Source organism: Sus scrofa, chromosome 12 (genome assembly GCF_054392235.1).
Source record: "Sus scrofa isolate SSC_HxYL_T2T_F1_AM1 chromosome 12, Sscrofa_HxYL_maternal_Yorkshire_Landrace_v2.0, whole genome shotgun sequence".
NCBI classification, from domain to species: Eukaryota; Metazoa; Chordata; class Mammalia; order Artiodactyla; family Suidae; genus Sus; species Sus scrofa.
In genome coordinates this window covers 14,421,151-14,439,065 of record NC_139394.1, presented here as the reverse complement: position 1 = coordinate 14,439,065, position 17,915 = coordinate 14,421,151, and the positions used below count along the sequence as shown (strand labels likewise).

General features: G+C 40.3%; 1 protein-coding gene across 4 annotated transcripts in view; it reads right to left on the bottom strand.

The window, feature by feature from the left end:
* The window catches only part of SMURF2 (SMAD specific E3 ubiquitin protein ligase 2), a 126,510-nt gene extending 112,587 nt beyond the window's left edge, over positions 1-13,923 (bottom strand). For all 4 annotated transcript variants that reach the window (XM_084984024.1, XM_084984025.1, XM_021066753.2 and 1 more), the window contains exon 1: positions 13,375-13,923. Coding sequence is in view for 2 of the 4 variants with exons in the window: in XM_021066753.2 (XP_020922412.1) it covers positions 13,375-13,426 (52 nt within the window). In the remaining 2 variants the exon portion in view is untranslated. The remainder of the gene's footprint in view (positions 1-13,374) is intronic.
* Positions 13,924-17,915: the final 3,992 nt, after the last annotated feature.

Here is a 17,915-nt window from a genome sequence, read left to right as displayed (position 1 = left end):
CTGTGTTGCTGTGGCTCTGGCATAGGCTGGTGGCTACAGCTCCGATTAGACCCCTAGCCTGGGAACCTCCATATGCCTCGGGAGCGGCCCAAAGAAATAGCAAAAAGATTAAAAAAAAAAAAAAAAAAAAAAAAAAAAAAAAAAAAAAACTATTACTATTCTCTTCATAACATTCAAGAAAAAATTTCATCACATAAAAGATTATCATTTCACTTTCACTGGTTTAGAGTCCCTATTATGTCAGGATCTGAATAGCAATTAAATCAGATAATAAAAAATAAGCAAAATTAAAAAAAAAAAGATGGTGGCACAGTGGGTTAAGGATCCAGCATTGTCACTACAGCTACTCAGGTTGTTGTGACATGGGTTAGGATCGCTACTCCCAGAACTTCCCTATGCCATGGGTGCAGACAAAAAAAAAAAAAAAAAAAGATAACAAATGAGAAAAAGTTAAACTACAGAGTTCTGAAAAAAATTATCTTCCCAATATTGTCAGACTAGTTACATATGTGAATTTCTTAGATGACACTACAAAAATAGATCTTTTTACAGTGACTATCCAATTGCTCTTCACTTTGTTAGGAAATAAATTTTGCAGAGTGCAAAAAAAGAGTTCTATCATGTCAAAGAAATGGCAAAAAGCCAAAAAAAAAAAAAAAAGAAAGCTTATCTTATGGTATAGATTTTTATTAGAAGCCAGTGTCAGCTTTGACAATTTCTAATTCTCCAACTCTATTTCAAAAACTCTTATTTACATTTTGGGTTTTAGTTTGAAAGGTCTTAACTCACTGCTGACCTCTACTTGTGCAGAAATATCCCCATCTACTGACAAGAGATGAAACTGCAGGCTATTTTTGAAAGTACAAACCAGCTACAGGAACTTGGATCCAAAAATTTCTCCCAACTCCAAAATCCTGAGCCATTTCAAACTATTCTCCAAAACTTTTCCACTTCTTACCAAAAATAGGGCTGGGGGGACAAAATTAATTGTTTAAATGTTTGCTATATTAAGATAAAACTATAAAGTAGCTAATTTAACTATATGAATTCTTTATAACACACTTGTGCCCCAAGGTGTACAAAATATTTATGTTTTTTTTTTCTTTCTAGAGCCACACCCACGGCATATGGAAGTTCCCAGGCTAGGGGTCAAGTCAGAGCTGTAGCTGCTGGCCTACGCCACAGCCACAGCAATGTCAGCTCCACGCCTCATCTTCGACCTGCACTGCAGCCCAAAGCAACACTCTTAACCCACTGAGCAAGGCCAGGAATCGAACCTGCGTCCTCATGGGTGCTAGTCAGATTTGTTTCCGCTGAGCCACAACAGGAACTCCTAGGCCTATTTTTTAAGACATGATTTCATTTAGGTCAATACCTATTTTAACCATTATTAACATTGTACTTGCTCTCCTATAAGGCAGCATATAATTGGTTATGACTACTTTATTTAAAATACAATCTTTGGCATTCCCACTGTGGCATAATGGCATCGGCGGCATCTCGGCAGTATCAGGACACAGGTTCAATCAGCAACCCAGCACAGCGGGTTAAAGGATCCAGCAATGCGGGAGCTGTAGTGTAGGTTGCAACTACTGCTTGGATCTGATCCCTGGCCTGGGAACTCCATATGCCTCAGGGCAGCCAAAAAAGAAAGGGAAAAAAAAAAAAAAAACAATCTTTGATCTACAATGTCAAAATATAGGAATTCCCGCTGTGGCACAATGGATTAAGAATCTGACTGCTGGAGTTCCCATCGTGGCTCAGGGGAAATGAATCTAAGATCCATGAGGACGCAGGTCTGATCCCTGGCCTCGCTCAGTGGGTTAAGGATCTGGCGTTGCCTTGAGCTGTGGTGCAGGTCGCAGACTCAGCTTGGATCTAGCATTGCTGTGGCTGTGGTGTAGGCCAGCAACTAGCTTAAAAAAAAAGAAAGAAAGAAAGAAACTGACTGCAGTGCTTCTGATTGCTGTGGAGGTTCGGGTTCAATCCCTGGCCAGAAGCAGTGGGTTAAAGGATCCAGCACTGCAGCATCTGTGGCAGAGGTCACAGCTGCAGCTTAGATTCAATCCCTGACCCAGGAACTTTCAAATGCCACAGGTGCAGCCATTTAAAAAAAAGTCAAAATACATTAACCTAATTCTCTAAAGCCTGAACAGTATTTCTCACATAGATTATTTCTTGTTTTAGCAGGATTCTAAAATAAATAACAATGTCATTTTAAACATGCATTTATAATTAAAAGCACAGGCACCAAGAAAATAAAAGATTTGCTTAAAGGCACAAAACTTATCAGTGGCATAACTAGGATCTGAACCCAAATTTTCTCCTTCCACAACATCCCAACCGCCTTCCACAAAAACGGTAAATAAGGTCTACATTATGGATGTCTGCTTTGTGACAGTTCCCAGGAATGCACTGTGGTCAAATAAAAAAATCTGCATAGATTTTAATACTACTGTTTCTTCATTTCTCTTAAAGAAAAAAAGTTACAAAATGTAAGTCTAAAAAGCCATAACACAGGTACAACCATTATGGAAAAGAGTATGGAGGTACTTTGAAAACTAAATACAGAATTACCATATGACCCAGCAATCACACTCTCAGGCATACACCCAGACTAAACTTTCCTTGAAAAAGACACTGATATGTTCACTGCAGCACTATTCACAATAGCCAAGACATGGAAACAATCTAAATGTCCATCAACAGATGAATGGATTAAGAGGATGTGGTATATATACACAAGGGAATACTACTCAGTAATAAAAAAGAACAAAATAATGCCATTTGCAGCAACACGGATGGAACTGGAGACTCTCATACTAGGTGAGGTCAGTCAGAAAGAGGAAGCCAAATATCATATGATATCACTTATATCTGGAATCTAATATAAGGCACAAATGGACCTTTCCACAGAAAAGAAAATCATGGACTTGGAGAACAGACTTGTGGTTGCCGAGGGAGAGGGAGTGGGACAGGCTGGGAGTTTGGGTTAATAGATGCAAACCATTGCCTTTGAAATGGATAAGCAATGAGATTCTCTGTATAGCAGAGGGAACTATATCTAGTCACTTATGATGGAGCATGATAGTGTAAGAAAAGGAATGTATGTATGTATGTGTGACTGGGTGACCTTGCTGTACAGTAAAAAATTGGCAGAACAGTATAAACCAGCTATAATAGAAAAAATAAAAATCACTTTAAAAAATTAAAAAATAAAAAAACTATAACCCAACCCACATTTAACAGTTATATTCTTTCTTTTATATATCGCCACATTTTAAATGTGTTTATTCTCTTATCCCACCTTTTTCCAAAAAATGATTTTAAGGGACTCACTTAAGAAAGCTTACTGAATAGAAACTTCAAGTCATACTTACTGTAATCCACTTTCATCAGAAGAGATAAAATAATAACAATAAACTTTTTAAAGGTTTATAATTGAAAATGTGAAAAGAAAAATACTGAACCCAAGCTAGGTTTATTCTGATTTCTTATATTTCCATTCATGGTACCATATAATTTTTTTTAAATGTCTGACACATGTCAAGAAATTGAGTAGTTCCCACTGTGGTGCAGTGGGTTAAGAATCCGAATGTAGGAGTTCCCGTCGTGGCGCAGTGGTTAACGAATCCGACTAGGAACCATGAGGTTGCGGGTTCGGTCCCTGCCCTTGCTCAGTGGGTTGAGGATCTGGCGTTGCCGTGAGCTGTGGTGTAGGTTGCAGACGCGGCTCGGATTCCGCGTTGCTGTGGCTCTGGCGTAGGCCGGTGGCTACAGCTCTGATTCAACCCCTAGCCTGGGAACCTCCATATGCCGCGGGAGCGGCCCAAGAAATAGCAACAATAACAACAACAACAACAAAAAGACAAAAAAAGACAAAAAAGACAAAAAAAAAAAAAAAAAAAAGAATCCGAATGTAGGGGCTTGTACTGCTACTGAGACACAGGTTTGATACCCAGCCTAGCACAGTAGGTTATAAAGATCTGGCATTGCCACGGCTACAGCTTAGATTCAATCCCTGGCCTGGGAAATTCCATATGCCACAGTTGCAGCCATAAAATAAAAAAAATAAATAAAATAAAAAAAGGAAATTAATAAATATTTGTTGACTAAATAAATGAAATAATAGCTCTAAAGCATTACAAGCTCCTAAATCATTATGGGGTCCTAAGTTAGACTCAATTATGCTTAAACTGTTATCAAAATATTATGAAAAGTTTCATCAATGTTTAAAGTCAGAAGACAAGTTAAAGCTACAGTAATAAAGAAAGTGTGAATTACGTGCACTCCAGTGATCAATGCAGCGCTATATGCAATAGCCAAAACATGGAAACAACCTAAATGTCCATCAACAGAGGAGTGGATCAAGAAGATGTGGTACACATACACCATGGAAAGAAATAATGGCATATGCAGCAACATGGATGGACCTAGAAATTATCATGCTAAGTGAAGTCAGTCAGACACCAACATCAAATGTTATCACTAACATATAGAATCTAAAAAAAAGGACTCAATGAACTCTTTGCAGAACAGATACTGACTCACAGACTTTGAAAACGTACGGTTTCTAAATGAGACAGGTTGAGGGGTGGTGGGATGCACACAGGTTGAGGGTTTGGGATGGAAATGCTATAAAATTTGGTTGTGATGACTGCTGCACAACTATAAATGTATTAAAATTCACTGAGTAATAAATAAATATGGAAGTGTGAATTATAAACAATAAACTGGGACATTCTCTAGTGGTACAGCAGATTAAGAATGTGGAGTCACTGCAGGTGCTCGGGTCAATGCTGTGGTGAGGGTCCAGTCCCTGGCCTGAGAATTTCCATATGCCACAGGTGCAGCAAAAAAACTTATAAAGAATAGAACTATAGGTAAAATGAACAGAAGGGAGTATAAAAATAGAATATGTATACTGTCAACTGATTTTTAGCCAAGGTACCAAGACAATCCAAAGGAGGAAACAAAAGCATTTTAACAAATGGTGCTAGGAAAATCAGATATCCATTAAAAAAAAAAAAGAACCTGACCCTTACTTCTCACAGCATATTAAAAAAATTTACTATGACCCAACAATCCTACTCATTTGCCCAAGAGAAATAAAAACATGTTCACAAAGAGAAGTGTACCCAAATGTTCATAGAGGCTTTATTCATAAAGGTCCCAAACTGTTACGGCTATTTGTGAATGGATAAACAAAATGGGATATGTGTGTACAATGCAATATTCCTTAGGAATGAAAGAACAAACAACTGATATACAATATGGATGGATCTCAAAAGCGCTACATATACTAAGTGAAAGAAGACTGACCCAGAAGACTACATTCTGTGATTCCATTTACTTAAAATTCTAGAAAAGGCAAAACTATAGCAACAGAAAGTCAATCAGTGCTTGCCAACGACTGGGAAAGGGAGGAGACTGGCTGTGAAGGGGCACAAGGAAACTGGGGAAGAAAGAAGAAAAGCCATTTGGGCAATCATCTGTGTAGGAATTCCTACCTAAAATGAATCATCAAGATTTATTTTAAAAATTAAGTTTCATGTCTGCTGTCAATTTTTAGTAAGCAACCTAACAAAACTACCAAACTGAAAAAAAAACACATGTTGAAACTTAATTCATATCAAATGTGATTTTTTAAAAAGCAGTCAATGCCTTCAGAAGTTATCCTACAACAAACAAAATTCTTCACTTTGTTCAATTATACATTAGAGGAAAAATCCAAAATAAATTTAAAAATTTTAATGTTAACATTCAACTGTAAAAATGCCAAATACTTCTATCTGGAAAACTAGCATTAGGGAAATATTAGTAGGCTTAGTGTTCAGCAAAGTTGCTCTAATCAAACAAAAATACATATGACTACAATCCTAAATACAAGCCAATAACTAAGATTAGAAAATACAATGGAAATGCCACAAATATAAGTTAGCTGAAATTATATTAAAACATAGGAAGAAAACTATGACATTATCCTGAACGATATGGACAACTTGAATAAACGTAAAAACAAAGCATGTTCCTAGGTAGGAAAACTAAATATACTTAAATACCTCCTTTTCCCAAAGTAATACAATTCTCATTACAATCTCAATTTAAAAAAATTTTTTTTTTTGTCTTTAGTCTTTTTAGGGCTGCACCCGAAGCATATGGAGGTTCCCAGGCTAGAGGTTGAATGGGAGCTACACCTGCCACCTACACCACAGTCCATGGCAATGCTGGATCCTTAACCCACTGAGCAAGGCCAGGGATCAAACCTGAATCCTCATGGATACCAGTCGGATTCATTAACCACTGAGCCACAAAGGGAACTCCTCAATGAAATTCTTTTTAAACTTAATTTTAGTATATAAAATAGATAATTAACAAAGCACAGGGAAATCTACTCAGTAGTCTGTAGTAATCTATTTGGGAAAAAAGAATGGATATATGTGTACATATAACTGATTCACTTTGCTGTACACGTAAAACTAATACAATAGTGTAAGTCAACTATCCTCCAATAAAATTTAAAAAATAAAAAAAATTAATTTCAATATTCATGTGGAAAAGTAAATAAACATAGCAAAAAAATTTCTGGCACAATGAGAACATTAAACTAAATTATAAAGCTACAATAAAGAAAAGAGTATGGCACTGAACAGAGATAATTATTTCAACTAATTTGTAACATAACTAAAATGATATTATATCACTATGGAAAAGAAGAACTGGTTAATAAATAATTGCTATTCAGTCATCTCATCATGTAGGGGAAAATATCTTCCGAAATCATTTTTAAAAACCCTAAAACAGCTGTGGTGCAATGAATTAAAGGTCAGGCATTGTCTCTACACCAGCTTTAGTTGCTATGGAGGTGGGGGTTTGATCCCTGGTCTGCAGCAGTGGGTTAAGGATCTAACATTGCCACAGCTGTGGTACAGGTTGCAGCTGTGGCTTGGATTCAGTCAGTCCCTGATCTGAGAATTTCCATATGCCTCAGGTGCAGCCAAAAAACAAAACAAAACAAAACAAAAACCCACGAAAACAAAGTGCTCCCTCATGGTTCAGTAGGTTAAGGATCCGGCATTGTCACTGCTATAGCTCTGGTTACAGCTGTGGCAAAGGTTCAGTCTCTGGCCCAGGAACTTTTGCATGCCATGGGCAAGACAGACAGCTGGACAGAAGGAAGGAAGGAAGAAAAGTTGGACAGATTTGACTCCTAAAGTAACAAGTTTCTTCATGTCCAAATACAACCAAAATTAAAAAACAGACTGGGGAAAATGTCTGTAACAAATATGATGACAGATTAATATATTTTTAATTATCAGGTAGATCAATAAGAAAAACACAAAAGCCCTAACCAATAACTAGGACAAGACCAAACAAATTAAGAGAAATATAATTAGTAAGCAGACAGGAAAATACTCAACTTCACAAGATAATGTTAAATATTAAATGCCATGAAGTTAGCCAACATCTTTAAAAACAAAAGCCAATTCTTGCAATAGAATAGTAAGAAGGGACACATTTATTCAATGTGCTCTAAATAAGCACAATTCTTTTGGGAGACCACTTGAGGAAAAATTAATCAAGAACCCTAAAAAGAGCTACATCCTTTAATGCAATAGCACTCTCTCTATGGAACCATCCTAAGAAAACAATCCTTTTCAAAAAGGGGGTCACGGAGTTCCCGTCATGGTGCAGTGGTTAACGAATCCAACTAGGAACCATGAGGTTGCGGGTTCGGTCCCTGCCCTTGCTCAGTGGGTTAACGATCCGGCATTGCTGTGAGCTGTGGTGTAGGTTGAAGACGTGGCTTGGATCCCGCGTTGCTGTGGCTCTGGAGTAGGCCGGCAGCTACAGCTCCAATTAGACCCCTGGCCTGGGAACCTCCACATGACACGGGAGTGGCCCAAAGAAATAGCAAAAAGACAAAAAATAATAATAATAATAATAAATAAATAAATAAAATAAAAAAAAATTAAAAAGGGGGTCAGGGTAGTTCCCACTGTGGTAAAATGGGTTAAGGATCTGGTGTTGCCACAGCTGAGGCATGGGTCTCAGCTGCGGCTCAGATTCAATCCCTGGCCTGGTAACTTCCATGTGCCATGGGTGCAGCCAAAAAAAAAAAAAAAAAAAATTATCTACCCCAAGATGTTTATAGCAATTATCTCTAATAACAAAATCTAGAAATAAGGAGCTCCTGTCGTGGTGCAGTGGAAATGAATCTGACTAGTATCCATGAGGTTGCAGGTTCGATCCCTGGCCTCGATCAGTGGGTTAAAGATCCAGCGTTGCTGTGGATTAAAGACCCAGCTCAGATCTGGCATTGCTATGGCTGTGGCGTAGGCTGCAGCTACAGCTCCAACTTGACCCCTAGCCTGGGAACCTCCATATGCCAAGTATGCCCTTAAAAAAAAAAAAAAAAAAAAAGACACCCTCCCCCACCCCCAAAAATCAAGGAGTTCCCAGGTGGCTCATTGAGTTAAGGATCTGGCATTGTCACTGCTATGGCTTGGGTCACTGCTGTGCCCCGTGTTCAATCCCTGGCCTGGGACCTTCCGCATGTTGTAGCACAGCCAAAAAAAAAAAAACACCCAACCAAACCTCTTGGCAACTTATAACAAAGTCTTAAATGGGTTGGTCCCTGTTTGCAGTCTCATCTCTTGCCACTCACACCCAGTGCATTCGCCATAAAGAACATGTATAAAAACTATGTAAAATAACTTTTATGTTTCCAGCATTCATTCAATAAAATGCCAAAAAGCTCTTAATCCATGCTGAAAACAGGATTCTGCTTTCACGGAGCTTACAGCATAGACAAGAAATGCCATTCAGTGAGTTAGGTCTAAAACTAGAGGAAGAGCCTCTTAGTCAGAGAGGAAAGGTCAACACAAGTCAAGGAAAGATCTATGGATAAGGGTTATCTTGAGCTGAGCCTTAAAAGATGAGCAAGGATCTCAAGGGGCAAGGGTAATTCCAAATAAATGAAATTGTTTTATTTTCCACACAAAATGTCATAACAGGAGATTTGTAACAGGCTTTCTAGATAAACAACTTGAGCTCTGACATGTACTTAAATTAACCTCTCTGAGTGTCTCCTACCTCTTGGAGCTATTATGAGAATTAGAAATAATAATAGATGTAAACTTAATACAGTGTCTGGCACTTAATAAGCATTCAACACATGTCCATTATACAGACACATGAAAATGCTGATTACAACAGTATATTTCAAGGGTTCTGTGTTCTTAGAACAAAGAAAGTAACAGTAAGCAAAAACAAGGGCAGAGGGGAAAAAAAACAGTAAAAAGAGAGTTAAACATGTCGCCATAAGCCAGAATCAAACAGTTCTCTATACACACATGATGATATCCTCACAGTATGCATTACAAGAACACAATAACTTATATTCATAATGATACTGAATCATAAATAAAACATTAAGTTCTGTTAAGTATGGTCTATTCGAATGGAGTAGGGCATATTACATCTTTAAAAGCCCTCAAAAGCTTTAAAAGACATCAAAAGGGCTAAAATAAAAAATTTACATGACCGAATTGTGGACCTTCATTTATCTTGAAAATTGAGTTATATTCTAAAAATGCTAAAATGCATACTAAATAAATGACGTGTTAGTACGCTGTAACAGTTACAGTCCAACTACAGGAAAAAAGTAGAATCCACTATGAAACACATACACACACACACACACACACACACACACAGACTCTTTACTCACCAATGAAAACCAAACTACATGAAGAACCTAAGCAGGTTCAGCCCGCCTGCCTGAAGCTTAGACGAGAAGACATAAACTTAAGAGAAAAGAGCTGAGCTTCCTCCTCAGAAACCAGTAAAATAAAATGAATTGGGGACATTCAAATCACTAACACACCTAAAACAAGTTATTATGATATGCAGGCCTATTCCTACTTAGAAACCTCGGAAATATAATCAATTTGTAATTTTCGAAGCGTTCAATCAATAAAATACACAGTAAACAATACTAAGATACGAGCATATCTACCATGAGACCTTTAATTTTCCTGTAGCTATAGACAAGGTTAACCTCATTACTACCGGGGATTTTATAAATTAGTAACATGAGGAGCAGCATAACAAAAACATTTAAATTACAAAAAGAACTGCAATAAATGTTCTGGAAAAGTAATCTTATTTCTCCGTATCTAAGAATCTTAAAAATTAGCAATTATACTAAACTGCTTTTTCCAGCATTTGGTTTTCAAAAGCAATGATAATATAAAAAATGCCCAAAATTTTTTAACATAATCAAAGAGTATCTTCTATCTAAATCATTCAAAGAAAAACCTAATCATAAGTAATTGTACACAAACTTCACATTTTATAATCAATTTGCTCCACAAATACTAGTTGAAATTGATAGTTTTACCTTACAGCCCATTTTAATGATCAAGTGTTATTGTGTCATAAAAAAGAAAATAGCTTGATGGACCAAGTCAGATTTTAACTACCAATGACCTGAGGAATCTCAAATTTGGGATTAAATTAGCCCTGCCTTCTTTTCATCAAAAAACACCAAACAATTCGCTAGATGACTGTGGTCTTACAAATAATACGTGGCAAAGTCTAATATCTGTTGTGGGCAGAGAGCTCATGGTTCAAATATTTCTTCTGTTTGTGTGTATGTGAGAGTGCGTGTGAGAGAGAGACAGACAGATACTATGCAAGAACTGTTTACACCTTTCAGTAAAAGGGCACCTCTACATTAAGGATATAATTGAGTAACTACAATTCATAAAGCACCTTGGAATTAAAGGCACTATAAATTTAAAATACTAGCATGGTATTAACTTAAAGCAAAGAACAATTTAAAATCACCTTACAGACCACGTGTATTGTAAACCAAATAAAAATTCAGTATGGAATCCACTTTTTTTTTTAAGTAATTTTCCTCTATTATGGAACCCGGATCTAAATGAACTGTTAAACACTTAGTCTAAAGGTATGCCAAACATTTCTTAAAGTCTTAACAAAGAATCAACCTTTTTTTTTTTTTTTTTAAAAACAAAATGAGGCCTAGGTTAAATATTTTATTTGGCTTCTCAAGACGGACTGAAAAGTTGGGCACCAGCTCCAGACCAATTCCTGGACGCACATCAAACACAGCCCTGTCATTTATCCAGTCAGTCAAAACAATCTTTTCCATCTAACTCTTTAATGTTTATGTCCTAAAAAGCTGCTAATTGAATCCAGCTCTTGAAATCTATTTGTTAAAATCTATACCATCTAATTTGTAAATGAACAAAAATGAAAAAATACACGTTAACTTTCCTGGCAAAACAGAAGAGAATCTACCATGTGTAACCAAAAGGGAGAGGACAATGTTTTTAATATTTGAATGGTTTTCTCTTAAAATATGACATATGACTGAGACAAATTCAAAACAAAACGATTTTAAGAAACTGACAGTATCTCCAACTGTTTTTGCAATTAAGGGGATACAGTGTATTAAAAATTCCTCAGAAAAATCTAAAAATACAAAATCACTCTATAAATTAGCCCAGTATTCCACCTCCCTCCAAAAAATAAGTGTAATCTTTATCCTAACTTTACTCATGACTTTTTATAATGTATCATATGCAGTAAGGAAACCACAGAAAAACACTTTAAGATTAAGTCACACTAAAAACCTGAAACTCATTTTATTTGCAGAAAATCGAAATCCTCATTTTCTCCCTCATTTTCTATTGTGAATATAGCCTAGAAGGAATTAAATGGCCACCAGCCTATTTGATGCTTTTGGCACACCTGGAATCACAGGTTCTTTCCATGATCACGGGCACAAGACTAACTCCAGGGAGGAACAGCAGTAGATAAACTCTAAAGCAACAAAGATCCCTTATAAAGGTTTCCATTGACTCATAGGAAAATAAGGAAACTGAATGGGGGAAATGAAGGGGACAGGCATCCCGCAACCCAGGTTTTCCATTAAGAACCACTCAGTTAATAATTTTTTGTGGGTTTTCCCTAGGGAAAGCAAAACTGTCATGAAAGTAATGTATTTTAAAAATTGCAGCCAACATACAGTCAAGGCTAAATTTTCAAATACCTAATTCAGCTGCACGTTTTTATCTTCAAAGTTCAGCCAGTGGACTGGGATGTGACACACAAGCACTCAATTACAAAATTAGTCCATATAAATCTCAAAGTCTACTGTAGGCGAACATAATTAGTTTATTCTTACACACACCCCCACACACGTACACACAGATTCTCTAAAGAAAGCCATTTTTCTCATGACAAATCCGAATATCAACGCGGGTAATTTATTAACAGTGAATGTTGAAACTAGGAATAAATACACTGGTCTCTACTCTTTTCAAAGCCAAAACAATTTTTCCTTAAAATGGGGTAACATGACCATGTAAGAATATAAAAAAAAATAGCACTGTAAGCAAAACGTACCTGTAATGTTAAAGATTTAATACCCTTGGAATCATAAACACTTCGTAAGAAAAGCCTGCTATCTAGCAACCCTTCCATTCTTTTCCATTTAGAAAGGAAAGGGGTGCAGAGTTGGGAACGAGAAAAACTTTGCTTCGCTGAAGTTTATATGAGCACGTATATAGAAATGTATCCCCCCCAACCCGCAAAATGTGTTTTTAAAGCAGGTCTAGAGCTAGAAGTGAAACACAAGTTCTGCGGCCTACAAGGAACAACCCCAAGCATGCTACCCTACAATCAAACACTTCCAAAACACAGAGTGTACAATGCGCCCGAGTCGTCGGATCAGGCAGACACACCGGAAAAGTCAACCTCAGTCTCCTTCCCTTTCAAAGTCGTGCGTCTCAGGTGTGTGGCACCGGCTGCCGCCGCTGGCAGCAGAGAGGAAAGGTTTTGCAGGCGGGCATAAGTGGGCCAACAAGTTAACAACCAGGGAACACACACACACACCCTCCCGTTAAGCGCTCCATCTTTAAGGAGTGTTTACTGCGCGCAGCCAGCAGCCGGATTCAATAATCCCCGCCGCAGGAGCTCCTCATCCTCTCGACGACCCCAGCTGGGCAGGAGCCCGGGGGCTGCTCCCCGAGGCCCCGGGAGAGAGTCGAGCTTCTCCGCCACGGCTTTTCGACCTCAAAACCTCCCGGAATTCCAATCCGGGACACCCCCCCCCCCCAACAAAAGACCCCCGAGTCACCCGTGGCTTTTTTAAGAATTTCCAAACAAGGGAGAGTGGTTTTGCAATTACTCTCCTGAACTAGGCCTTTCACGTCCCCGACCCCCAACTCACCGTTGATCGCGACCCTGGCCCCTCTCAAGGCCACAGGCACCCCCCGCCAGCTTGCTCACCCCACCGGTGCCCCAGCCCGGCTCCCGCCGCCCGCCCAACCCCCTCACCTGTCAGGCGCAGCTTGACGGGCCCGTTCCTCCGGCCCCCGGGGTTAGACATGTCCCCGGCGGCGGGGGCGGCGGCGGCGGGGCTACGGCCCCGACGCGGGGCCCGGAGCCGGCGGGCGGGGCGGGGGCGACGGCGAGGCGCGGCGCAGTCACCACAGCGGCCGGGGCTGGGGCCCGAGCAGCCGGCGCCGCGGCCGCCACGGCCGGAGGGTCCCGGATGTGCCGAGCGTCGTCGCCATGAGCCGCGGAGGGAGCGGGACGCCGAGCTCCCCCCTCCTCCCACTTCTCCTTCCTCCGCCCGGGCCGCACAACAAAGCGGTAGCCGCGGCCGGCCGCGCCGCCTCCGCCCGCACCCCGCCGCCTCCACGCAACCGCCTCCGCCTTTCCCTCCTCTCGGCTCCGCGAGGCCCAGGAGCCGACGGGGCTGATGGGCTGAGGCGGGCGGTGCTCGGCGGCGCCGGAGCGGGACTCAGGGCTCGGCCGCTTCCTCCTCCACCCGCCCTCTTGTCTGAGGGAACCCGGTCCTGGGGCCGCCGCCGCCACTCGTCTGCTCGGGGGGGTGGGGGGGGAGGAGAGGAGGAGACGAGAGGCGGGGCCAGCGGGGCAGGGCGGGGCCGGTGGGCGGGGCCTGTGCGGGCGCGCGCCGGGTGCCCGGGGCGCCGGGGCGCCAGGCCCGGTGTCGGCCTGGGCGCGGCGGTCCGGGCCGGTGTGCTTGGTTGCAGAAGATGCCACGCAGAACTTGAGGAAGGAGTAGACAAAGGAGCAGGGTGTTGGCGCGGAGCTCTGTGCCGCCAGGAGGGCCTTAGCGTTTGGCCCACTTAATAGAGAGAGCTTTTGTCCGTGCAATGCAGACTGCTTTTATAAGACGCCCACTGCGTGCAAGGGGCTCTGTGAGGCTGGGGCGAGCAAAGTTAGAACTAAATCCGCAGCCCTCTGGGTTGAACGTCGCTAGGGTGAGGGAAGAGACACACCGAGGGTTCCAGCAAATCCCCAGGGGTGTTTTGCAACTGATACCATAGGTGCCACCTTCATTCAGGACTCACCTGGTGAATGAGATCAGGTTACCAGCCTACTTGGGCTCTTTTTTCAGCTGTAGTGCAAGGATAGGAGGATGATAATGCCTTAAAGGGGTTATTAACAAGATAAGCCTTGGAGAACAATGTATGGAAAGCTTTTCTGCAGAACTGTATTTCGTTATCTCAGAAGGAGAAAATAAAAACTGAAATAAAAAAGTGTACCTTACCCTTTGACCATGTAATTACACTCTTAGGAAGTTATTCTTGACATATCATACATAGTACAGAAGATGTTCTTTGCAAAGTTCGGTTAATAACAGAAGGTAGGAATTCCCGTTGTGGCACAGTGGAAGCGAATCCCACTAGGAACCATGAGGTTGTGGGGTCGATCCCTGGCCTCGCTCAGTGGGTTAAGTATCCGGCTTTGTGGCGAGCTATGGTGTAGGTCGCAGACATGGCTCGAATCTGGGGTTGCTGTGGCTCTGGCTTAGGCCAGCAGCAACAGCTCTGATTAGACCTCTAGCCTGGGAACCTCCATATGCCTCAGGTGTGGCCCTAAAAAGACAAAAACAAAACAAAAGATAGATGAGCTAACAGCCTAATGGTAAATCACATAAAATTCATGGGCTTTAATGCTGCCATTTAAGTGGCAATTAAGAAGATCATATAATATGGAAGAGTTTACAAATAATCAAAGTTTAAAAACAGAATAAAAAGTATGTATTCATGCAAAAGTACCCATGGGGGATTTTTTTTTTTTTTTTTTTGTCCTTTGTAGGCTGCCACTATTGCTTTTTTTTTTTTTTCCCCCTTCACTATTTAAGGATGCACCTGTGGCATGTGGAAGTTCCCAGGCTAGGGGTCAAATGGGAGATGAGCTGCTGGCCTACACCACAACCACAGCAACGTGGGGATCCCAACCAGCCTGTGACCTACACCACGGCTCACCGCAACGCCAGATCCCTAACCCACTGAGGAAGGTCAGGGATCAACCTGTATACTCATGGATACTAGTGGCGTTTGTAACCCACTGAGCTACAATGGGAACTCCCTTCCACTGCAATTTTAAATGTTTAATACGGTCTAGCATGTTTTAATCCTAATTCAATGTCAGTCTTTTTAAAAAGTCATCAGTACTGTCATTTTATTCTCCAGATGAGGTTGCCCCCAGGAACATCTCCTCAATCTGGATACAGTCCTCAATTAAAGCGATCCAAAATTATATAAAGTTCTATAAGACAGACTAGAAATTCAAGGTACAGTGCTAGAAATTCATTCAACAAATACTGAGTGCTTACTACGTGTAAACTAGTGAACACGATCCTTTAGAAATGCTTCTTTGTGCTACAGAGGCTCTGAAAATACAGTAATCAATTTCAACAATAGCTGCTATCACAATTTAAAAGACTGGGTGGATAATGGCAACAAAACTTAGCAAACTGAAGTATACATACACATTTGCCTCATTTTAATGGCACACACTTTGTTCCCAACCACCCACCAGCAAAATTTGTAGCCTTGTATTAGGTAATAGAAGTTAGAATTTTACAATATAATGCAGGAGCTGTGGAGATTGACTGTTGTGGAGCTTATTTTTTTATTTTTTATCTATTTACTTTTTTTTTTTTTTTTTTTTTTGTCTTTTTGCACTTTCTTGAGCCACTCCCAATGCATATGGAGGTTCCCAGGCTAGGGGTCGAATCGGAGCTGTAGCCACTGGCCTACGCCAGAGCCACAGCAACAGGACCCAAGCCTCGTCTGCGACCCACACCACACAGCTCACGGCAATGCCGGATCTTTAACCCACTGAGAAAGGCCAGGGATCAAACCTACAACCCCGTGGTTTCTAGTCGGATTCGTTAACCACTGCACCACGATGGGAACTCTTTGTTCTCTGTTTTAAATTGAAATACAGTTCATTTACAATGTTGTGTTAGTTTCAGGTGTACCGCAAAGTGATTCAGTTTTACATACATATATGATTTATTTTTTTCAGATTCTTTTCCCTTATAGGTTATTACAAAATGTTGAGAATAGTTCCCTGTGTTTACAACAGGTCCTTCCTTTTTGTCAAGTTTAAAGCTAAACATTCAAATATGTGACAGTTCAGAAAAAATGTACACAGGCTTGATATGCAGAAGACAACTCTGTTTAGGCTTGCCTTCATGTAAGTTTAACTCTTATTGTTTAAGGAATTCCCACTGTGGTGCAGTGGATTAAAAAACCAAGGGCAGCAGCTCAGGTTATTGTGGAGGCAGGGGTTTACTACCCAGCCCAGCACAATGAGTTAAAGGATCCTGTTTTGCCAGAGCTGTGGCTTGGATTCAATCCCTGAATGGGGGAATTTACATATCCTGCGGGTGTGGGGGTCAAAAGGAAAAAAAGATTCACATGATACCAATAATACTTTAAACCCATTCATACCATTAAAGAGAGCTAAACTTTCATTAGATTAAATTTCAGCATTAGGTGCATTGCATCGTTTTATCATGGCAACACTTTTAGACATATTTTTTAAGAAAAGAAAGGAGGAATAACAATTTTTAAGGAATTCACTCTTTTTCTGCTTCCTAAAATAGAAATCTACTTCTGGAGTTCCTTGGTGGCCTAGCGGTTAAAGATCCAGTGTTGCCATTGCTGTGACTTAGGTTCAATCCCCGGCAGAGAAACTTCTGCATGCTTCAGACGTGGCCAAAAAAAAAAAAGGAAAAAAGAAATCTACTTCTAATGTAAATTGTACCTGCATATGTCTTTAATGGGTATGGGAATTGCAGAAAATCTTTTCAAAGCCTTTGTATTCCCTCAAGACTCAAATTTGCTCTCAGGGGTATTGTGCACCTTTTACTGAATCATTGTTGTAGGCATCTGTCTCAAGTATACCAACTCCACCTATTTCATACCAGTGAAATATGTCTTTTTCCATAAATGCCACCTAATAGAATCTTCCAACGAAAGTGCTGTAACAATAACTCATTAAATGGCATTTTTGAGCAAAAGATTTAAGCTTTTCCAGGACTTTATTTTAATCACTTAAGGTTGTGCTCTTTATGATGGTGTTCTAGAACAGAGGTGAAAATCTACACAGGGTTCTAAGAATAATGAAAACCCTTTGTTTAAATATGTTTCTGTGTTCCAAGGCTCATGTTAAATTTGATGTGAGTTTGCAAGAAAATGCTTACCATCTGTAGTTGGTATTTTTCTTCTGCTCCAGCCATTAGTATGTTTTGTACATTGGAGAGTTGTCTCCAGTAATAAAAAATGTGTCTGAGGTAAGGTTATGTTAATAACGGTACCCCTGTGAAGCTATTTTTGTAGTGTAAATTTCACAGTTAATGCAGTTTATGTGCCATGGAAAAACCAAACATCAGGCACTCAGCAGTTTCTACCACTGCTTAACATTTCAACTTTCTTTAATGTTTAAAAATTACTTCATGTACTATTTAGTTCTAGCTTCCTCCAGATCAGCTTGTCACAGATGAAGCAGCCCAGGAGAGGCCCTGCATACTTGCTCTTATCCAACTGACG